Consider the following 24,758-nt stretch of genomic DNA (forward strand, 5'->3'; position numbering starts at 1 on the left):
TGTGTGCCTGCCTGGTATAAAATGTAATCGTTTCAACTGCTGAGCGGATTGGATATTCCTTAGACCCACCCCCACCCCCTGCACTCATTGGAGGAACCGCCATTTGGGACGGTAAACTGCAGATTCATTACACAACACCAGACCAGAGAAACAGTCCACTCAGAGCTGGCTGGAGCTGGAGCCAGGCAAGTGATGAATGATAAAAGGGACTGTAGGCTGTTCTCTCCATGGCTTTTATAGTGGCTGGTTGATTAGTTGGGATGAGGCCCAGGTGTGGCCCCAAACTGCATGCCACTCCTCCAATAATCTCCACTGCCACTCCCACTGTCAGGCATAAGGCACTGGAAAGACTCAAGAGGGGATTGAATCAATATGAGGCCATATAGGGCCGTAACGCTGTAACGCAGGACGCTTAATGAAATTAACTCATAAAAGGCACAGCTCACTTCACACTAGTGTGATTTATTTTGTACAACTGCCGATTCGACGACTTCCCACAAGCTCAAGCAAACTGCCATTTTCAGGCTATTTTAGTGGTTAATTAAGGTTATCCTTATCTCTGTTCCTTCTAGCCTGGATGGTTATTCATGTTGAACAAAGCAGGCGCCAAGGAGGCAGCTATGGAGTGATTCAATGTTTCTCAGGCCAAGACAGACGGACCCCTTAGCTAAGAGAGAGAGAGAGAGAGAGAGAGAGAGAGAGAGAGAAAGAGAGAGAGAGAGAGGGGGGGGGGGGGAGAGGGGGGGGGAAGCGGGACACTTGATAGTGGCATAAGATCTGAATTACGGTACATTAAACTGTATTTTAACTAATAAGATAAGACAAACCTTAATGAGCACTTAAATACCCATTCTCTTTTTTTTCGACAATCATCATTAACCCATTTAGACCGGGTACGCATTATTACCATTATTTTATGCTTTAACTATTGAAAAATGTTGTCTATGTCAGTGGTGTTCAAACTTTTTCATGTCAAGGACCCCTGGAATTACATGTATTTGGCCGCGGACCCCCATCTAAATATTTAGCAGCTCACATTTCGGACGGTAAACTGCAGATTCATTACACAACACCAGACCAGAGAAACAGTCCACTCAGAGCTGGCTGGGGCTGGAGCCAGGCAAGTGATGAATGATAAAAGGGACTGTAGGCTGTTCTCTCCAGGCTTTTATAGTGGCTGGTTGATTAGTTGGGATGAGGCCCAGGTGTGGCCCCAAACTGCATGCCACTCCTCCAATAATCTCCACTGCCACTCCCACTTCCTTCTAGCCTGGATGGTTATTCATGTTGAACAAAGCAGGCGCCAAGGAGGCAGCTATGGAGTGATTCAATGTTTCTCAGGCCAAGACAGACGGACCCCTTAGCTAAGAGAGAGAGAGAGAGAGAGAGAGAGAGAGAGAGAGAGAGAGAGAGAGAGAGAGAGAGAAAGAGAGAGAGATATATGATATATATATATATATATATATAGAGAGAGAGAGAGAGAGAGAGAGAGAGAGAGAGAGAGAGATATAGAGAGAGAGAGAGAGAGAGAGAGAGGGGGGGGGGGAGCGGGACACTTGATAGTGGCATAAGATCTGAATTACGGTACATTAAACTGTAATTTAACTAATAAGATAAGACAAACCTTAATGAGCACTTAAATACCCATTCTCTTTTTTCGACAATCATCATTAACCCATTTAGACCGGGTACGCATTATTACCATTATTTTATGCTTTAACTATTGAAAAATGTTGTCTATGTCAGTGGTGTTCAAACTTTTTCATGTCAAGGACCCCTGGAATTACATGTATTTGGCCGCGGACCCCCATCTAAATATTTAGCAGATCTGTATAGCTCACAGTGCGGCACTGCACGGCGTGCTGCAAGCTTGTATATCTGCTATTTTTCAAGTTAGTTAAAGCATTAGTTAGTTAAAGCATTAAATAATTCTAGGCCTAAGTAAAATGTGTTAAGTCCTGAACATTTAGAAATTAGTGCAGTCCATATACTAACACTTAATTTAAAAAAAACCTGCGTGTAAAATGTGTGTAAATGCTGTGTGCAGCAGGTCAGTGGAAGGCTCTACCAGCAGCTGGAACTCTCCGGTCACTTCCAGCGGACTGATCGAGTTCACCCACTGCAGTCGGAACTCTCAGTGCACCCACAGGAGCACAAACCCAACGACCCGAGGAGAGAAACATTAGTAGTGACAGTCTGGTGTGGCCCCCGTGCTCCTCTTTGGGGCCAAGGACTACCTCCTCCAGCCTCTGCCAGGTATCGACTCTCTCTGCTCACTCCTGCTTAGCGGCCCTGTGGGATCACAGTCGGGAAAAGGTTTTCGCTATTGAGGGGAGGCTAAGTAAGTCGATACCAAGTGGTGACAAGAACTGCTTTGACCAGCAGCACACGGCGCCCTCCGTTACCGTCCTAATACGAGTAGTTATTAAACGACCCTACCCAGGCAATCTGTTTAGTGCGACGGGCATTCTGGAGTGGACGTATTTTACAAGGTTTTTTTTAAGCATACCGGTCCATGCTGTGTGTGTGTGTGTGTGTGAGCAATACATAGATTTTATTAAGCGAGCAAAGTGCAGAGATATAGATTGGCATTCTTTATGATATGACGAGTCCCCTCTCAGTAGACTTTCGGTAACATCATTGGACTTGGCACACCTACTAGGACAGGTGGATATAGGAGCAGGCAACCAGTGCAACAATAGAAAACACTGTCTTCACTTACAGGAGTAGTTTATTTGGCTTCAACGTTTCAGTTTGAACGACCTTTATCGTCAGCAGGGACGTGCAGATAATGTTAGGGGGCTGAAATTTCTAAAAGGGCTTTGGGGAGAAACTATTGAAAATAGCAGACCTCCAAGCTCGCCTATTTTCGGTGCTTGATACCACAGTGAACCAAGCACAATCAAGTCAATACTGGAGATGTGGCGTAACAGCATGGATTTCTACTCAGAGAAGGCAATTCTTTCAACATAAGATGCTGCATTCAAGTTCGGGAGAGTTTGGACAAGACAATTCTCTTGAATGCTGCCTTCAGGTATGGCATGGAAAGAGGGCGTTTGCATTTCTTTCACCATCGTAAAAAATGCATCCATGGTCTGGAGAGGGCACTTTTTACAGACAGATAAAAGGGCAGGGGCTCAAGCCCCCTTTGATGTCTATGTGTGCACGTGTCTGATTGCCAGGTATCTCAGTAAAGGCAGAAAACATGATCTCCTTGGATCAACAGAGAACTGGAAATGAATACGAACAGAGAGAAGTGGTACTGGGGTATATCATTGAGTTGATCTGTTTTTGTTGATGTTTCTCACAATGCAACCGAAGAGTATACATACCGTACACATTGAAAAGGAAAGAATAGTAAGCACATGTGGATTAAAGTTCTGTCACCATGACTGAGCTCATTTGGATTCCATTGACGCCAGCAATGTCTTCTATGAAAGCATGTCGCACACCAAATGGCAGCTCTACAAGCTCACAACACGCCACGCTGCGATGTGTTGTGAGCTTGTTGATTGTCTTTTTTTTTTTTGGGGGGGGGGGGGGGGTCATTAGTTACATTAACTCATTTGGTGCCAGCGCCCTCTAGGGGCCATAGAATGCCAGGGTATCTCTCATAGGCGAGCGCTTTAGCTTCCAGGACCTCACCTTCCAGGACCTCACGTGCTCACGTTCATGCACGTCATGGAAATGTCCCGGATGATAATGCTAACAGAATGGCTATTCCCATTTTGTCATCTAAAAGATCATTTTTGGGCGATTTCGCCGTAAATAAACCTCGCGCCGCTTCCCTAAAGACACAATCCAGAGATATAAGCCTTCAAAGATGTGGTCTTTCATTGGATTAGGCGGAGATTGGCGATTTCGTTCGCAAATAACGTCCGGCCGGGACATTGCTAGCTTTCGGCTATAGTAGCTAGAAAAATCAGGCCAGGCTTCAGAAGGCCTCTTATCATTTTATTCCATTTCATTAAATATCCCGGACTAGTTCGGGATAGGCACCCTGGAATACGTCGCGCCGCCTACAATGAACATTGGGTGAACATTGGGGGGGGTCTAAACTTTATTTTAAACCATTTTCAATGGAATAAATCGTCGGAGCATCTAGCGTCTCTCGTTGGTGAACGCTGGGCGAGCCGGGACCACCCACGTTGCTCCAAGCAGCTCGGGGTAAGTAAAATAGCAAATAAAAAATTGTTTTTGATCCCGAATATCCCGAACTAGTTCGGGATAGGCACTCAAAGAGTTAAGATTAACCCATTTAGGCCTAACCTATAGTTAGGCCTAAATCAGAAATTAGCCTACAAAACAAATATGTTGCTGTATACTGTACATGTACTGTAAGCCCCTCCCATACACTAAAATGTGTTCCCGGCCTGAAGAGCATTTGAAGTGGTCAAACTAAGCAATGGAACACATTAGAAGCAACAAACACGAATGTTCTCAGAAATGTCATCCAAGCAAAGTGTAACTCCTCCTGTGATTTCAACTGGTTGGCTGTACAGTATGTAGAACAGCAGCAGCATTTAGAATGATAATACCTAACATAATGATTACATTACAGTCATGTAAAAATAAATGAATCCATGAACACACAGTACAGTAGTTTAACCAATTTAGTACGAGTACACATTGTTACGCATTATTTTATGCTTTAACTTTTAAAACATAGCAGATATACAAGCTCACAGCGCGGCTGCGAGCTTGTAGATCTGCTATTTTTTTTTAAATCGTGAAGATTTGTGCAAGTCTTTGAATGTATTGACCAGATTCTATATATGCCTTGGTCAGGAGGAGGAGATGGGCAGTGATTTGGCCACCACTGCCGACCCGGCCATCAGGAGGGTGTTGTGGTTTGTGGGTCGAAACACCTTATGATCGATGGTAACCACCTGAAGACATAAAATTTTCCTGGCCAAGGCTACATTCACCAAACGTGAATGGAGGAGAAGCATCGTTAGATGTAATTATAATCATAGAACTCTGGGCAACCAGTGACTTCCAGGAAAGTCTGGATGGAAACCGAGGAAGGTCTGTGACGCTGGAGAGACAGCTGACCACCAGGAAGAGCCTGGCGTGGGTGTATGAGGTTAGCAACCTCATGCACAGCACTCGCGAGAGGGCACCAACTCAAGCTACAGACATTTATTCAGATACCCTCAGAGTCTCCCGAGAGGGGGGGAGTATGTGAGACTCAACAATACAAACACAACGGTAACAGCCCTTAACTAATCACAGCCAACGAGATGGCTCACCTAAACAACATCAGCTGGGGAGAAATTGGAAGTAAAGTGTCACTGCGAGAACATCTGCAGGAACACAAAAGGTAAAAATACATCAAGCCAGGACCAAGTGTGGAGAAGAGGGGTCACAGGTGCAGCGCACAACTTGGTTGGTGAGTTGGTGAGACGAAGGAGAACTCCAGGCAGGAATAATCCCACAGTACTGGAGAACTCTACGCACCTGTGTCACCTCAAGACCTCAGGAGGGACCCACCCAATACCTCCCCAGAGAAGCCTCTTGTTGGGAAAAAACTAATAGAGCAGGAGAGGGGAGTTTAGCCTTGGTCAGGAGGAGGAGATGGGCAGTGATTTGGCCACCACTGCCGACCCGGCCATCAGGAGGGTGTTGTGGTTTGTGGGTCGAAACACCTTATGATCGATGGTAACCACCTGAAGACATCAAATTTTCCTGGCCAAGGCTACATTCACCAAACGTGAATGGAGGAGAAGCATCGTTAGATGTAATTATAATCTCCTAAATCCTAATATAGGTTTCTGAAAAACCTATGTTTCTATGTCAGTGGTGCTCAAACTTTTTCATGTCAAGGACCCCCCAAATGATATGTATTTGGCCACGGACCCCCATCTCAAAATATTTAGTTCCAGGACCCCCCAGAAGAAAATTTTGAATTACAAATGTTCGCTTTAAAATGACATATATTCAAAGATCACAAGCTCGCAGCGTGGCACTCAGGCATTCAGTGCCGTGCTGTGAGCTTGTATATCTGCTATTTTTCAATAGTTTAAAGCATTAATTCTAGGTCTAAATGGGTGAGAAATAGGAGAAAGTGCACGCGTAAAGTATAGGAGCTTTTCAGTTTAGTTCATAAGCACACAAATAGGTTACTGAAAAGATAATGTTCACGATAGACATGGAAATCATGTTAATTTCCCAGATCCTTCCAGGTTGTCCAAATAATTAGATCCAGTGTGCCGTACACATGAGAGTGGTAAGCAAACATGACGCAATAATGTAAAGTCGCTCGAAAGAAATGCAGTGTATCCTATGAAATATCTCTTTCTGGGGTGAAAAGGCCCTTGCAATAATAGCATTTCACAGACAGACTGACAAAGAGACAGACAGCCAGGGATGAAAACATTAATGATCTCGTTGGTGGAGAACCTGAAAAGGTTGAGAACGTAACTGCTCTGGTTGTCTATACATTCCTAATCCATGGTTGGGGAGGATTCTAGATTCAATAAAATGAAATTGAACATAATACAAGTATACCATTCTATATCTGGAGGCAATGATTGCACGGAAGGCTACAGAGCCGGCCACGTTGTAAGAAACCATAATTGTTTCCATTACTGCATAATGGAAACTGCATAGCAACAGTTACAAGTGAGAAGGGCACCTGCTGTGATATTATTAGCTATGCTGTCAATCAGGGACTCTTCTGTATGCGCTCTCTCTTCCCATTTCCTTTCTTTTTTTACAGAAACAAACAAACAGAAGTACTACTGTATGTAAATCTACTTCTACAGACATTGAGATCTCCATAACAACGAGTGGGCGTAAGTCGAGTGGGCGTTTTTACTTAAGAAAGGGGCACTCCACCACTTTTCAACCTATGTTCATATAATTGATCCTCACTCAAAAATAGCTTTTCTTTTTTTTTTTTTTTTCTTTTTTTCAGAGGAGGGCTGTGGGCAGGTCAGAAACCCATAGTCTTGTGACATCATCGATTGCCAATCCAGCTTATAGAAACTGCAGGCTTTCTATTCCTGAAAAGTTGCAATTTTAAAGTGGAAGCCATTGTTCTCGCGATAATAAAAATCTATTTATTTTTTTATTTTTTTAAATATTGATAACATTTTTTTTGGGGAAAATGATGATGTCACAAGACTATGGATTCTGAACTTCCCACAGCTCTCCTAGGAGACTTGGACTAAGTAGAAAAAAATTGTGATATTTTATCATGACCATTAGTGAGGAACTATTATATGAAGACAGGTTGAAAATTGGTGAACTACTCTTAAGTAAAAGTAGCAATATCACAATATCACTGCAAGTAAAAAGTCCTGTGTTCAAAAATAGCCGATCTACGAGCTCACAACGCGTGTTGAACTTGAACTACATACTGTACTGTATATCGCAGATTGATGGCTGAAGTACAAAAGAGGGCCCATCATGAAATATTGTGGAGAAAAGTATAATGTTGTGAAGTAGAAGCAAAGGTATTGAACATTGGAAACACTCAACTAGGGGAAAAAAGGCCCTCAAAATTGCACAGTAGGCCTGTACTTAGTTACTTTACACCACTGATAACGACAAGCATAATGAAATGCTAACACAATTTTACAATTTAGGCATTTAGCAGACACTCTTATCCTGAGTGACTTCCGAAAGTGTAAGATCGGAGTGTTGCAATGAATAAAATTACCGTAAATGATACAAAGTAACTATAGGACACCAGGCAGGCAAACAACAAGCGTAGCATCTGTCTAAACAACGTGATATCTAAATAACATGCATGGCATGTGTAAACAATTAACCGACATACTGTAAAGTACATCTGCACGGTATAATTAGCTACAGTATCTATCAAAACAGGCAACTAGGTCTGATAGACGGAAATGAGAGGTACGTATGCACGCCAAACAAGTCATGCCAACGTCACTGCCCAGCAGGATGTCTCACACACACGTGCAGGGGTGTCACACCAAATTCTGGGCCCTGGGTACAAGGATTCACTGCGGGCCCCCCATGAATGTACTTCATAGGGGGAGGGGGTTTAACCCATTTAGACTGGGAACGCATAATGTTGTGCTATTGAAAAATTGCAGATCTGCTATTTTTGAAATCTTTGAATATTTCAAATCCTTCTAAGGTTTTAAAAAAAAAAAAAACTATGCTTCTATGTTAGTGGTGCTTAAACTTTTTCATGTGAAGGACCCCCAAAATGATATGTATTTGGCCACGGACCCCCATCTCAAAATATTTAATTCCAGGGACCCCACAGAAGCAAAATTTGAGTTACAAATGTTCGCTTAAAAAATACATACATTCAAAGATATGCACACATTTTCAAGACTTTTCAAAAATAGCAGATCTGCAAGCTCGCGTGCCACGCTGTGAGCTTGTATATCTGCTATTTTTGAACAGCTGAACTATAAAATAATTAAGGCCCCACCAACTTGGGCCCGGGTAACTCAGTCCCACTTTCCCACCCCTTGTGACGCCCCTGCACACACATGATGCCATGATGAACGACAAGTGGCGCCAATTAATCTCACAATCATCTGGTGATTATCAGGCTCTCGTTTCTGAAGGAGGACCCCTCGCCGCCTCTCTCCAGGGGTGCCGTGCGAATGCGGACGCCGATTGGTCGGTCCGGTCCGCTCGACTATCACCCACGCGGAGCTGCATTAAACGTAGTCCTGACAGACAGGGTGATGGCTGCGTGCAACGCTCTAGCTGGCAGCATGGACTCAGACAAGGTGTTAATTGATTGCAGTGGAAATCAAGAGCACTGAAGGGGCCCCCAGCCAGTTTACCACCCTGATTAGACGGATGAGAAGCTCATTTATAAGCTTGACAGTCACAAGGTAATTACTTAAAATGCGCAGTAATGTACGCAGCTGCAGCTGGGAGCATTGTCGCCAGAGCTATGGGGGGTGCAGAGGGGAGGGCGGGGGGGGGGCTCTCATCGCCTCTCATCGGAGGTGATGATAGATGTCATAGCTGTAGAGATTTTACGTGCTGGTAATTAAGGCCACAATCTGCAACTTATTTTAACCCGCAATCTGGCTAGCCATCGTCACTTCAACTGGAGCTCAGTTAGTCTGTTCTTGAGAGACTACCATGTCAGTGGTTCTCAAACCTTTTCATGTGAAGGACACCCAAAATGATATTTATTTGGCCACGGACCCCATCTCAAAATATCTAGTTCCAGGGACCACCCAGAAGCAAAATTTGAGTTACAAACGTTCGCTTTGAAAATACATATATTCAAATATTTGCACACATTTTCATGACTTTTTCCAAAAATAGCAGATCTACAAGCTCGCAGCAATTTGAGTTACAAACGTTCCCTTTGAAAATACATATATTCAAATATTTGCACACATTTTCATGACTTTTTCCAAAAATAGCAGATCTACAAGCTCGCAGCGCTGCACTCGGTGCCGCGCTGTGAGTTTATATATCTGCTATTTTTCACTGGTTAAAGCATTCAATAATTCTAGGCCTAAATTAATGAATAAAAGGGCTTTGCACACAGGCGTGATTTTCAACCATTGCGTTTTTCCCGTTTGCTGCATGATTAAAACGCATTGGATTTGGTGTGCAATGCTGTGTGGAATCCACACTGCGGATCCGAAAAGGAGTCATAAAAGGAGTCAATGAGTTTTTACCGAATGCGACAAGACGTACGAATCGAACTGGGTTCGATCGGGAAAAGACGCACTGCCGCAGCCACCTGCCGCATGGCAAATTTGGAGCCGGTGTGCATGAGGTCGTAGAGAATCATTGTTTTCTTTAAAAAAATGAAATTTTCAGTTTTATTTTTTCGCGCGAAAAAAAAACGCGTATGTGTGCAAAGCCCTTTAGACTTTGACACGGATTCGACAGATGTCTTCTAAATCCTTAGCCTTTTCTGAAAACCCTATGCTACTACAGTATCAGTGGAATCTTTTGATGTCAAGGACCCCCAACATTATGTATGTATTTGGCTGCTGAACCCCATCTCAAAATATTTTGTTCCACTGCACTCCAGAAGCAAAGATTTGAATAAAAAATGTACAAAGAATATATATCTAATCTATATTCAAAGATTCGTCGAAAATAGCAAACCTGCAAGCTCAGCGAGGCACTGAGAGACTCTATGAGCTGATGCTATGAGCTTGTATTGTAAATAATATCTAATAGCGGAAGTATAAAATAATGGTTAAAATCTGAAATGACACCAATGTGCACGGTAAAGCAAGTTAACACAACATAACTAGCAGATCTGCAGTGGTTGGAGGTAGCCTCCCCACTCTTCCACTGAGATATTTAGACCGTGGTGTCAGGTAGGTCAGCCACAGGATCACAATGTCAATAAAGTTTCTTGAAGCAGCGCCAGACTGGACACTAGATGTGTCCCCACCTTTGTTGTAGTTTGTTGTTGCAATTGCCGCTCTCCATCGGCCATGGAGGGTCGTACGCCGTGTCAACATTGAGCTTAAACCGGTTTTGTCTCGCCACAAACCTTTGTTCCGAACTAGGCTTAAAACCTACGGATTGTAACTTTAAAAATAAACAAATAGTGTGCTAAATAAAAAAAAAATAAAAAATTAAAAATCCACAGAAGTATGAGAATATGATCTGGTCTTTTTTAAACACAATGCAAAACCTCCCCAAATGATGAATTCAACATTCTTGTCTTCACAGGCCATTGCGTCTCTTTGTGCCCAAAATAAGCCTTTTTTCCCAAGCAATAACAGATCTGAAAGATATTGCCTCAAATCCTCTAAACAAAATCCCCCCTCCATGCTCCAGCTATCAGCTTTAGAATCTTGCTCCCTGAGCTTTCCAGCTCATTCACTACGGAAGTCTATTTCAGTGTGATGCAACACACTCTTCATCTATAGGGTAGAAGTAAAAGTATTGAAAATTGAACAAAGTAAAAATGACTATAAATTTTAGTTTTTTAACACATAGTTGCGAAAATGTATTAGTTACTTGACACCACTGTTTACATGCCACACTCTTCAGCTAGGGGTAGTGATGACTGACAAACAGATATTCAATTCTTCCTGAGTATAAGGAAAACTGAGATTCACTGGTATCATTCACATACGGATTGTAGAAAAATACATAAAGACTTCATGAATCTTGAGAAACCACAGATTTGGCAATACATTATTTTCATTGTCATTTCCTTTTCATCCATATTAAGACTCTCATTTTGCTCTCTGATATCCTGTCGCTCTTGGCAAATCCTTGCAACATGCTGCAACAATGCAGAAGCTGATTACCAACGGTTGTCCAAGATAGGGATAAATGTCTTCGACAAAAGATCGTACCGTTGCTTTTTGCAATTGCTGAGGAGGTAAGAAAGGATTAATACAAAATCAAATGCATCGTGACACTTCAAAGCCTTGGCCAGGAAATGGAAATCTCATTTTCTGTGATGTCTTTTTTTATGGGGGGGTTCCGTACAAGGCAGAAATTGGACGCATATTTGGCTCTTGGCAAGGATTTGCAACATATTGTAACAACTCGAGGACTCCTGTCAGAGAGTGTATAAAGTCATTTCAGATAGGATAGCGTTATTGGCATTCTCCTAGTGCAGCAGTCTACTAACGGTAACTCTATCAAGTCAGATGACAGTGTGTTTTCTGGTAAAAAAAAAAGAATAAAAGAAAGTATAACTGCGCCTCTGAGGCCTGGCCACGGGCACCGGCCAAGAGACGAGCCAATGGAAGGCCAGCTTTTTCAGACAGCCGCAATAAATTGGTGACGGAATCTAATTGCATGAGCTAGAGATGTAATTTTCCCCGAGCAGGAGGTTTGTGGCATTTACGAGCCCGCGGGAAATAAACGAGGTGATTTTCTACGCATTTGTTTTTTTGAATGAACAGCGGAACCGGGCCTTCAAGAAGTCCAGAGGCTCTTAATTGCATTAGCAAAGGCAAACCGATCCATTTTCAAGATGACGTGACCAATGCGGAGCTAAGAGATAGAGAGTTGCTTTTTCGCTATCGATACTGCACACATCGCTTCTTTGTATTTAAATTACAATTCTAAAACTGTGACCAGTGACATATTACGCTTTGATGAAAATAACTGTCTTCTGCAAAAATAGATTAAAACTTAGTTATTAAATCCAGCTCACAATATCACTTGGCAAGATTCCGATGAACAGCTAAAGGACTTCATGGCAGTACACTGGCCGGTGCAGATGACTTCGCTGCAACATATTTCCAAAAGCCAACACCTACAGTAAGACTAAAGCTCTATGCACCGGCCCAGTGATCTGAACATCATAGTATTAATGGTCTACAAACCTTTTCATATCATCATGAACATCATAGTATTAAGGGTCTACAACCCTTTTCATATCCCAAGGCCCATTATTTATCAGGCATTTGAGACATGGACCACCATTTGATGAGATTTAGCCTCTCAGACCCCAAACTTACAATATTTGGTTATCGTTGGATAAGGAATTTGTCCACAATTCCGTGCTGTATTGATGTGGTACCATAGGATAGATTGTAACAGGCAAAACGTCAATCAAAACAACAATTTTCTAAATGTGTAGAATTGTGTAAATTAAGAGAACGGAGTGAACATGCTTTTGATTAAAAACACACTTATTTTCACGTGTTTGCCTTTCTAAGCCCTGTAAGAGCATTACTGGGGAGCCATTATTAGAAAAAGTTCACTGCGGTAAAGCAAACGTAATATCTTCAAAAAGTATTACAGCGGGTTATGGGCAGAAATGCATAGGCTGCACTGTGTGCCGTGGCTAAAATTAATAACGAAAAAAGAGAGAAAACTAATCTCTTAATCTAGTTTCTATCCCACACTTGCAGAATACATGTTCTGTATCTTTCATCTCATTTCTGTTAGTCACGTCTCTCTCTCTCTCACACACACACACACGCTCAGGAACGTGCTGGGCCCCTGATTCAGCCCTGGAAAAAGAGTTGGAGAGGCCCTCTTTTTTTTTAAAGTTATATTTTGTCGTTGTCGGGTGGAAACCTTGTCCAAAACCGTTTGTTTTGTATTCATCATTTTAAAAATGATTTAAATTAAGCTGTTTTCACTACTTTTGTGCAACAGCCTTGTATGATGAAGCAGGGCTTTGCTTTGCGAAAAAATGTATACATTTTAAACTTGGAGACACGAGGTTTCCGCCCGACATTGACGATTTACTTTGTTGGCCGCACAGCCCCCAAAATGGAACGAAGGCCGACATTTTATTTTACATTTTTTCCTAATGGCCGGCCGTTCGGGAGTTGTCCCGCTTTTCCCAATGGCCAGCACGTCTCTGCACACGCTCATGAGGGACGAACGGCAAATGATGAAACATCTGCCAACAATTGAAGCATCGCAATGCACCGGCCACAGCACAGTAAACAATATACAATATAGCGATGTGCACCGAAAGAACAATCCGTACAACAACTAGCAGGATATATTCATAAAGTCTATAAATCATCTCTCCAGCTTTGGATGAAAGCTGGCTCTCCTCACCTGCAGCCACTCAGACGGAAACACCATTTTCACCACCATTGGGCCTCAGTTGACAGACCATCCAAGAGTTTCAGAGCGGAGCAACCCTGACAGACTGGACTGAGAAATTTTCCAAAATAACCAAACTATACAATCTTCAGCAGATGGGGCTTTACAGGAGCAACCCCCCCCCCCCCCCCCCCCCCCCCCCCCCGAAGCAGATGGAGAACAAAACAAACCTGTCTGGTACATTCGCTAGTTTCCCAGACAGATATCAAAGTTTAAGTCAGATGTAATGAAAATGTCTGTGTGAGAAGTACATCAGACCGGGAATAAGAGACGAAAGCGTTCAGGAAGAGGGTGCGTGAACTACCGGCTGTCCTTGACATTACGAATCGGTCTAGGTCTGCGAGACGTGGCCATACATATTCATAAAAGCCTTGAACTGTGTTGTTCGTGCCATCTTTAAACTTCTGATCGCTTTCGAAACTTTTCTGAAAATGGGGCGATCGCTACGCAGCCTCGTCGTATGAAAACAAGTGGTAAATCGAGGTTCACACATTTTACCACACCAACGGAAAGAAATCCCTGGAGAGAATTACCTCGTCCGCCATGAACGCTAGCATCCCAAAGAGATTTGCTGCAGAGGTGAATAAAAGAGGAGCGGGACAAGGATGGAGCCCTGGGGAACCCAGGTCAATGAAGTATTATAGGGTTTAAGTGGTGAAATATCTACGGGAGTGACAGCAAAAGTAAAACGCTTACAAAGGCACGCACATCCAGACGATAAAACCGCGGGTGCTGGACAGATGAAACTAAGAAAGTAAAGAGTCCACACACACTGGATCACACTCTCATGGACATTTAATCCGTAACTCTTACCCCCAAAGGTAACATTTCGAGTGTCTCTTGCTCCTCCAGCTAGACGCTGGAAAAAGTCACCTTTGGGCGTCTGGTCATAAAAAGGATAAATATGGGTGACATTAACGGTGGCCGGGTGTCCGGCGAGGCGTGACTCACCACGCAGCCGGTGGAGTCCAGCTTGCGGTCGGAGATGCAGCGGAAGTTGCGGCTGCAGCCGCCGTTGTCCTTGGTGCAGTCCCTGACCGGTCCGAACGAGTCCAGGAGCACTTCCAGGCTGTCGAAGGACGAACTGATCATCAGCTCCTCTCTGCAAATATACGAAATAAAAACATAGAAGGGTATTATTATTATACAGTATACTGTAACACTGTGGTTTTCAAACCTGTTCATATCAAGGTCTATTATTTATAGGGCATTTGAGTCATGGATAAGACTTTGTCCACAATTCCATGCTGTATTGATGTGGTACCACTGGGAGAGACAACAGGCAAACGTTGATCAAAATGGCTCTAATTCTTCTTCTTCTGTGTAGATCAGTGTTGTAAAGTAACTAAGTACATTTACTTAAGTATTGTACTTAAGTACAGTTTTGAGGTATCTCTATTTTACTTGAGTATTTCCAGTATTCAGTACTTTTACTTCTACTCCACTACATCTCGGATTTAAATATTGTACTTTTACTCCACTACAATTATTTGAAAACTTTAGTTACAAGTTACTTTACAGATATACATGATTATATTATAAAACATACATTAATCCATGTCAGACAAATTGTATACCTTGGCTATTTGAAAATAGACGATCTACAAGCTCACAACGCGTCGTGAGCTTGTAGATCTGCTATTTTCAAACATTTTGTAAATTTTTACTTTTGGTATATAAGTACATTGATGCCAATACTTTCATACTTTTACTCAAGTACATTTTGAATTCCAGACTTTTACTTGTAAGGGTGCCCTCACACCAAAATACCTATGAGAGTGGAATCCGCCCATAAGAAGGGAGCGTTTTTTGCAGAAATCCTCTGCTGGCATGAAACCGCTTCACTCTCATTGAAATGCATTGGCGGAACGCGGATTCCACTCTCATAGGTACTTTGGTGTGAGGGCACCCTAACAGAGTTTTTCTATATTGCAGTATTGATACTTTTACTTAAGTAAACAATGTGAGTACTTTTTCCACCACTGGTGTAGACTTCTTGTAAATTAAGTTATGCAGATGTTTAACAATAATTGAACCAATTTATCTCTTGAGAGCGTAAAATGAAACCAAATGTCCCTTACGGGTCCTTTTGGTTTCATTTTATGCTCTTTAAGGGTCCATTTGACTCCCCATCATTTAGCTGGGGACCACCTGGAACCCACTCAAGGACCACTGGTGGTCCCCAGACCTCTGGCTGAGTACCACTGCTGTAACACATAGAAATTAATTTGAACCTACATTCCTAGGTGGTTTGAAATGTGATTCAAATCTGATTGTTGTGAGCTCGTAAATCACAGATACTCTTCGTTTATCTGTGTATTTGTATCAACTGTATGTAATGCTTTGGCAATGTAAGAATGCTTGTCATGCCAATAAAGCATATTTGAATTGAATGAGTGAGTGAGTGAGTGAGTGAGTGAGTGAGTGAGTGAGTGAGTGAGGTAAAATCTAGATATTTCTACGTTTCATTAGTTCAACTAAGGGTTAGGGTTAGGTTCACAAGGTTAACATTCACCAGGTTAGCATTCATCAGTGTTGGCAGGTTAGCACTTGGGGGGGAAAAAAAGGTAAAAACCTGCCAAACTGTGTGCCTTGCCATCATTTGATTATGTCTGGTTGTACTACGAGGCTATACTACCCTCACCCGATGACAGGTGTGTGTGTGTGTGTGTGTGTGTGTGTGTGTGTGTGTGTGTGTGTGTGTGTGTGTGTGTGTGTGTGTGTGTGTGTGTGTGTGTGTGTGTGTGTGTGTGTGTGTGTGTGTGTGTGTGCGCGCGTGTGTGTGTGCGCGTGTGTGTGTGTGTGTGTGTGCGTGTGTATGTGTGTGTTTGTGCGTGCGTGCGTGTGTGTGAAAGCACTTTGTATGCAAAGCAGCAGGCATGTTTGCTTCAAAGCATGGTAGATATATGTTTATTGCTCCAACCTTGCTCTGAGCAACAGCTTTTTTCCGTTTCTGTCTTTCTGTGGCCCCCGGAGCAAGGTCAAATAGTACGAGTTCATCGACTGTTTGTATGCACTAAAGACTGGCGTTGATGAATCATAAAACACATAGCCTACGTGTATGGCCGTTCAAGAGTGTTTTTTAGATAATATGAATGACCTTGCTGCTTTTGAAGAGGAGGAATGGCACTGGGTGATAATAAACAGCAACTTCTGCAATAGGCTATAATTTCCATGAACCTTGCCATAGGGTGAAACAAAATTATGCTCCTTGATCTTGCAAAGAAGAAGAATAAGGGGAGAAGAAGATAGAAAAAAAACTATAGTATTATTGTTTCCTTTCACATTCATTCAAACCAGCTGGTCTGCTTTCTCATACACAAGGAAAAAGCCCTTCATTGCCTTCCGCAACTGATTTTATCTCACAAACCAATTTTTCTTTTTATAATTGTCCTTTGCGTCATTGTCAGAGGGGAGTCAGTGAGCGCAGGCCTGGTACGGCGGATGATAAAAAAAAATCACTTGAAATGCAGAGAGATAGGATTATTTTGGGAACGCAAATGCAGGTCAAAACGCGTCAGCGAGCAAAACATAATGCGGCAGATGTTACAGTGAAACATCTGAAACTGCATTTGACGACAGCATTTCAATTTCTCTCACCCAGAAATGCAATGTGTCAATATCGTCGTCGTCGGCAGAAAACCTTGTATGTCCAAAACCGTTCGTTTTGCGTTTATCATTTTAAAAATGATTTAAACTAGTGAAAACAGCCGATCTACAAGCACACAACGCGAGGCGTTGTGTGCTTGTAGATCGGCTGTTTTCACTATTCTTGTGCGACGGCCACGGCCTTGGATGATGAAGCAGGGCTTTACTTTGTGAAAGAGCGTACACATTTGAAACTTGGAGATACAAGGTTTCCACCTGACAACGACAATATCACCCAGAATGGTAGCATTTCTGTGTGAAAGACAAACAGTGTTTGGTTGTTTAAATGTAGGGTAAATCTTATGTTTCCAAAATAAATGTTTAATAGCTCTATATTCTGATAGTAACCATTGGTGTAGGTAGGATGTATGTTTAGTAACATGAGTCTCCCGGTCAGTCTGTCCAGCTCATTACTAAAAGATGGGGTGATTTCCCCCCTCCCCCCCAAAAATAAACATGATTATCAGGTATTATGATTAAGCTAGGAGGAAGATTCTTTCCAAAAAAAAGTGTACAGAAAAAGTTAAAATTAGGTTTTTATGTGGCCACACCCACCGGTTCATTAACTTTTTCCCTGCCAGATTATTTATTTATTTATTGGGTCTGGTGCCATCAAAAAGCGTCTTACCTTTGCGACGTTATAGTAGATAGATAGACATTCTTTTTTTCTTTTTTTTTTTCTTTTTTTTTTTTGAAGTGCCTGGTCTGCACTTTCGCAGACCAGGCAGCAGAGGGCGGCGTCATGCCATTAATGTGAATTTGGCCGGTCTCGCTTGCCATACATTGAGAGCAGTCACTGGCCACAGAGCCACAGGGCCAGAGAAAATCAACACGGAAGAGAATTGGTCTCCGTTGATGTTAACGCATAATGGATTTTTAAGACCATCACTGCGGACGATGTGATTACAGTACACGGCGGCGCGACCCCTCATCACCTTAAGGACATCAACAAGGTAAACGAACGAACGGCCGTATTGGCGCGGCGCGACCTCGAGAATTGGGGCGAACGGGAACGTCCAAAGCAGTATAAGAGTTAAGTATGCCTGGTTGGTCAGGTGGGTGGTGACCCAACTGAAGTTAGCCACACCCACAGTGTTGGGTGAATGGTAAAAGGGGAGGGGATCATTATATGATGTCACACTATCTGTGATTTTGGATCTGCACTTTTGACCCACAAGGTGGCAGCCTTGAGGAAGAAACCCAAAATTCAAAGGGAATACATAATTGCTCATAACAACCACACCAGGGGGTCTAATGAAATACTGTCAACCTCCTAGAACTAGACACATGAAAACCAGAAAAAGTACAAAACTATGGCACCACCTCTTTAACAGAACCGAAGCCACAATAGGCTTTATGCAAAACAGCCGTTTTGGAGAGAAGTTGGATGGTCTCCTCACTTCCTTCAAAGGTGATACCAATGATACTAATGAAGGCTCTGTTCCATTTCATGTAGCAGAGTGGTTCTCAAACCTTTTACGGCTGCATTTGGTTCCATATTTGAACACTCTCAAGAGTAACACCTTCTAAGGGGTCATTTGAAACCCCCAAGGAACCAAGAGGGTCCCTGGACCACACTTTGAGACCCACTGGTGTAGCAGAGTGTTTCTAGTGAGCCAACATGCACAATATTACAGCACCCTGACTCTGTTTGACCAGAATGGAACAGAGCCTTCATTAGTATTATTGGTAACACCTCTGAAGGAAGTGAGAAGACCGTCCAACTTCTCTCCAAAATGGCTGCTGTGCATATAGCCTATTACTGCCATTCTAGTCTCACAAGCAAGACTGTTTATCAGAAATGGAAATACAAAAATGTAACATGTAAATATATTGTTGTGAATGGAAATGGCAAACAGATAACGGTTTCCTTTCTCATCTTTCGGGATGTGTAGTTCAAGACTATATAGCATTGGTTCTCAAAGTGTGTGTGTGTGTGTGTGTGTGTGTGTGTGTGTGTGTGTGTGTGTGTGTGTGTGTGTGTGTGTGTGTGTGTGTGTGGGGGGGGGATAATTATCCCATCTGTACCCTTCTTCTACGTTTACTCTGCAGTCATTTCTTATTCTAATCCGGGAGATAAGTTAAATCTCCCATGAATAAACAACGACTAGGACAACTAAAACAAAGATTGCAAAGATTTCACATCAAAGGACTCACCACCACAAACAACTTTGCCACGATGTGTGTGTATGTATGTTCACTTTTCCATATCTTATCATTTGATATAAAAAAGCTGACGTCATACTAGAACAGGGGTTTTCAAAGTGGGTGACGGGGAACCCTGGGGTGCCGTGACAGCAGTCCAGGGGTGCCGCGAGATCATTTGATAATATTTGGAATTTATTTGGACACTTGAAAAAAATATTATTTAGTATGATTTTATACTTGAAGTACAAAGTTATTTTCAGTCAGTTCTAACCAAAATGGCTATTATCTCAACGTTTTCCGCGCAACATAATCACAAAAATATCGTCACTGTCGGGCAGAAACCTTGTATATCCAAGTTTCAAATGTGTACGTCTTTTTGGAAAAGCAAAGCCCTGCTTCATCATACAAGACTGTCGCACAAAACTAGTGAAAACAGCCGATCTGCAAGCACACAACGCCTCGCGGTGCGAGGCGTTGTGTGCTTGTAGATCTGCCGTTTTCACTAGTTTAGTACATTTTATAGATGATAAATACAAAACAAACGGTTATAAATATAAGGTGCTGGGAGTGAAAATTATAATGTAGGGGTGCCTCGGATTAAAACAAATATTTATGGGGTGCCCTGAGACAAAAAAGTTTGGGAACCCCTGTACTAGAAGACTGACATCACAGGCTGACATAAATTCTGAGGTCCACAGACATGCCATTCCCATGTGGATCCCGAGATTAACATAGATATGATTATAGATACGATTATCTTTTAGCAGGAGACGGGAGAAGACGACGACGGGAGGAAACTAATGTATATATATTGTTGCCGTAGGGCAGAAAGCTTGTAATCTCCATATTTCAACATGTTTTTTTCATAAATTAATGCCCATTGACTTCATCATAAAAAAAAGGATCGCACAAAAGCAGAGAAAATAGCCGATCTACAATCTCACAACACGCCACAACTCTGCATACTGTGGGCTAGTAGACTTTTTAAAATGTTTTATTTAAATCTTATTTAAATCTTTATATAAACATATGATAATAAAGGACCGGTTGTGGACATACAAGGTTTCTACCCGACAGCAACGATACTGAATTCTCAACTGGTACTCTGCAGAATCTTCTGCATGTTGCTTAGTTTTCCCTGCCACAGAGTGAGACATGGTGACTGACAAATGATTATCAAACATGGTGGGCTCCGGGGTGGGGGTGGGGGGGCTGTGATGGGGGATAAGCTCCAAAGCAGAGTAAATCAGCGGCTATAGCGTCTCTAAGTCGGTAGCGGAGGACCCTCATGGCCCCCGAGGGAAGCCAGAAGGGAGCCTTCATCACATCATAGATCAGAGCCAAATGGAATTATTTACACAATCTCCCCTTCAAGAGAGAGCCGTCAAATGAAAATGAAATATTGAAAAAAAGAGAAAAAAGAAGATTGAGGGCTTTTTGAGATGGGTAAACAAACAGCACTGCGATACAGTGCACATAAACGTGCGCGCTTCAACCGTGTAACTGTACCATGTGCTCTGGTAATTGCAATTCTGAGCTGAGCTTTGCCCACAACGAAGGCTGTGGAGAAAGTGGTACAGCCGAGTTGTACAGGGATCTGTACAACGTTCTGTATTCCACTGCATTTTCAATCTATGACAAAGGACTTCAGTTTGGTTGCACAGAATTGTTGATTAGAACTGGTTCATAAAATAAACATGGTGATGATTCATTTTTCTGATACATTGCATCACCCTATTCTGTGCGTTTGTGCAAATGACATACATAACATATTGATCTTCACTCATCCTACATTGCCTGAAGACACCCTCACATCGTATGTGTATGGTACATGGTAACATAATATGATAGAATAATTCAAACCAGTAAGACTCCCTAAATCGGGAGATAATCGACCGTCAGGTCGCATACACAAACTTTAGAAGGCAATCGTAGCAATCGTAGACAATCAGGGGGGAATATGGGAAATGGGACAGATCCATGTTGATGACATGACTGTAGAGATACTGTGTACCGCTTTGCGTGATTTTAGGGCAAATCTGTAGGAGCAGTGTCCAAAAATGTGTTTTGCAAGAATCGGCCTCATGGTGGCGCTAGAAGAGGGCCATGTGAGAAAATGAGGGTGGCGGTTGTGGTTTGGCAGCCAAGGAGTGTGTGTGCAAAGTTTGGCATGGATTGGGGCAACGGTGGCGGAGATATGATTAGGGGAAAAGTGTGACATGACGGACAGACTGACTGACAGACTGATTGACTGACAGGCTTATTTACACAGGAACCACTTTATGTATCTCATATAACATTGAAGGACAGACGGATAGAACACAGTACTTTGCATGGGATATCATCAATAACAAAAGGGAAAAAAAGTATTCAAAATAAGAAAAAAGGAAAATTAAATAAAAAGAAAAGGAAGATATTTACAGCGGGAAAACGGGCAGCTAGGGAACATTGTGTCCCTTCCTTGCAGAAGGTGTGAGCTTTTTAAGAAGAGTGTATGGAACTCTAGCCTCCCCCGCCAAATCAAACTTAGCTTCTTCTTCGCAACAGTGGAGTCTGTTCTCCTCTATGGCAGTGAATGCTGGACCCTGAAGCCAACCCTGCAGAAGTCTCTAAATGGGTGCTACACTAGAATGTTGCGTGCAGTACTCAACATCAACAGGAGTGCACATGTTACCAACAGGAGCCTGTATGAGGGTATACCAAGGGTAAGCGAGAAAATTGCCACCAGAAGAATGAGACTAGCAGGACACTGCCAAAGACACCAGGAGCTTCCAGCCAGCAAATTGGTACTGTGGGAGCCAACACATGGGCACCGGTCGCGAGGACGTCCCACAAAAACATACGTGGACGTACTCAAGGAAGACGTAGGGACACAGAACACCAATGAGCTGGCCAGATGTATGGAGAACCGAGATGACTGGAAACAACGATGGAGGGCTCGTCTGAGGACGACCTAGATAGGGTGGAAAACCCATGCCAATCAATTTGAAAACACTCTTCCGCCAGGTCCATGACAGTAATCATCAGATTTAACGCAGCCTTGCGTGGCAGTTTACGTGGCCATAGGTACCGTGGCGGTAGTCGGGGCTGATTCGATTGACATGCCAGTTGTGGATTTGGATCAATGGCGGTCTGTAAGAATCTGTTACTCTCTTGAGTTCTGAGCAGGGGCGTCACACCAAATTCTGGGCCCTGGGTACAAGGATTCACTGCGGGCCCCCCATGAATGTTAACTATTGAAAAATAGCAGATATACAAGCTCACAGCGCGGCACCGAGTGCCGCGCTGCGAGCTTGTAGATCTGCTATTTTTGAAAAATCGTGAAAATGTGTGCCAAGAAACCTATGTTTCCATGTCAGTGATGCTCAAACTTTTTCACGTGAAGGACCCCCCATCTCAAAATATTTAGTTCCAGGGACCCCCCCAGAAGCAAAATTTGAGTTACAAATGTTCACTTAAAAAATACATATATTCAAAGATTTGCGCACATTTTCACGACTTTTCAAAAATAGCAGATCTACAAGCTCGCAGCGCGGCACTCGGTGCCGCGCTGTGAGCTTGTATATCTGCTATTTTTCAATAGCTAAAGTTACTAGGGCCCCTCCACCTTGGGCCCCGGTAACTCAGTCCCACTTTCCTACCCCTTGTGACGCCCCTGGTTCTGAGTAAGAGAGTTCCATTGTGTTGAGTCATTTCTCATTTCTCTGGCGCGCACCAGAGTGAGAAGGAGAATAACTATACACACCACTGTCTCCCAGAGGGGGAGGGGGGAGGGGGGGAGTCCAAATGTCTGAAGATTAATCAACTTCTCTAAAAGACAAATTAATCAAATGAAATTCTGCCCTTTTGTTAATGGCATTCAAGTTTCCTCCAGCATATAGTCGTCCTCAACTTATCTCGGGCTTATGGTAATTTCTTTTTTTCTTTCTTCTTTCTTCACTTTTTCCTCTTCTCTTTCTGGGTTCATCCATCAGAATCTCTCCATGCTGTGTTAACATAAACCACTATAGAGTCCAACATCTCACATCTTCCCGCCGGCCCTGTGGCGAACCGCACTCATCAGTGGCGTCACAATAAGGGGGGGGGGGGGAAAGTGGGACTGAGTTACCAGGGCCCAAGGTGGAGGGTATGGGGTTAAATTAAGGCCAATTCAAATTCGTATTCGTACTTTGCCTTTTTTTTTACTCGTAAACATTTTTACCAAAAAAACTATACGTAAACAAATTAATTGGAAAAAAATATCCGTAAAAAAAAAAAAAAGTATGAATGTTTTTGGGGAAGCTGCAGTGATTATAATGCCAAAACAAAAAAACAATACAAAATACGAATATTTTCTTACTGATTTACGAGTTGTTTTGTTGGTTTACTTCATCACGAATGCTTTCATCATCTCACGCACACGAATGAAACGCTCACGCACACGAATGAACCGGCCAATAATCACGTGATCGGCAGAGAGCCAATGGGGGTGCGGCCTTTCCACTAGCCAATCATAATTCTCCATTCTTGGCAGCAGTTGCCATGTCTGGTAAAAGTGAGTAATCTGTTGTTTATGTTCCTCACATAATATACCTATATCCACACGATATTTGTTTTTAAACTATTGACTAAATTGACTAATCAATCATTTTTATACATTAAATAAAATAGAAATGCATATATTATTAATACACACGATAAAAGCACTGATAAAGGTCACTTACAGATGCTGCAAATCAAAACTAGACAATTAACCTTACCTCCGGCCCTGACCTTTTTACTGTAAATACAATATTTATTGTTTCTTATTTTTTTCTTATGATTGATGATACAATGTGCACAATAGCCTAATGTATTTTATTATTCTGTCATTTAATGTACATAGCATCCATGAAATGTGAAATGGATGATTACAAAAACAGACCATTTGGCCAAAACAAACTAGTTACTATGATGAACAGTGTTTCATAACAGATTACAGTACAACTTTGACTGTACAACCTGGATTAATGAACATTTTGCTAATAAAGAATGCAATCAATTCCTAATGTAATTTATTTACTTACCAGCAGACCCTCTGATGTTATAACCAAGCTAAATAAGTGTTCATGTACAATAGGTTATTTCACATTGATGTTAGCAGACAGTGATGACCAAGATCAACTTTAGGCTGGAAGGAAAAAATGCTACAATAGTCAAATACAACTGCACAGAATTATATTTTATTAGACAGTGGCTCCACAGTGTGTGGCAACCAAGTTAATCAAACAGATTTTCCTGCTGAGTCCCCGTTTCAATGATGTGTTCAATTGCTGAATCTTATTTGTTAGTTTCTTTCTACATGAAAACTAATTATAATAGAACTTGCAGAATTAATTGTACAAAATTATCGATGTGATTGTTTAGAGATGTAAAGGATGTTTGGAGGAGGGTTTCAGTATTTCTAATGTAGGTGTTGTAACAGT

The 24,758-nt window shown here is 42.4% G+C and overlaps 1 protein-coding gene across 1 annotated transcript in view; it reads right to left on the reverse strand.

Annotated features, from left to right (window-relative positions):
• Positions 1 to 24,758, reverse strand: part of astn1 (astrotactin 1) — a gene marked incomplete at both ends in the record, with an annotated part of 673,839 nt that overhangs the window by 382,539 nt on the left and 266,542 nt on the right. The window contains one exon of the mRNA XM_080725574.1: positions 14,470 to 14,620. Coding sequence (XP_080581700.1) covers positions 14,470 to 14,620 — 151 coding nt within the window. The remainder of the gene's footprint in view (positions 1 to 14,469; positions 14,621 to 24,758) is intronic.

The sequence above is a fragment of the Nannobrachium achirus genome (assembly GCF_963921795.1).
Source record: "Nannobrachium achirus genome assembly, chromosome: 5".
NCBI lineage: Eukaryota > Metazoa > Chordata > Actinopteri > Myctophiformes > Myctophidae > Nannobrachium > Nannobrachium achirus.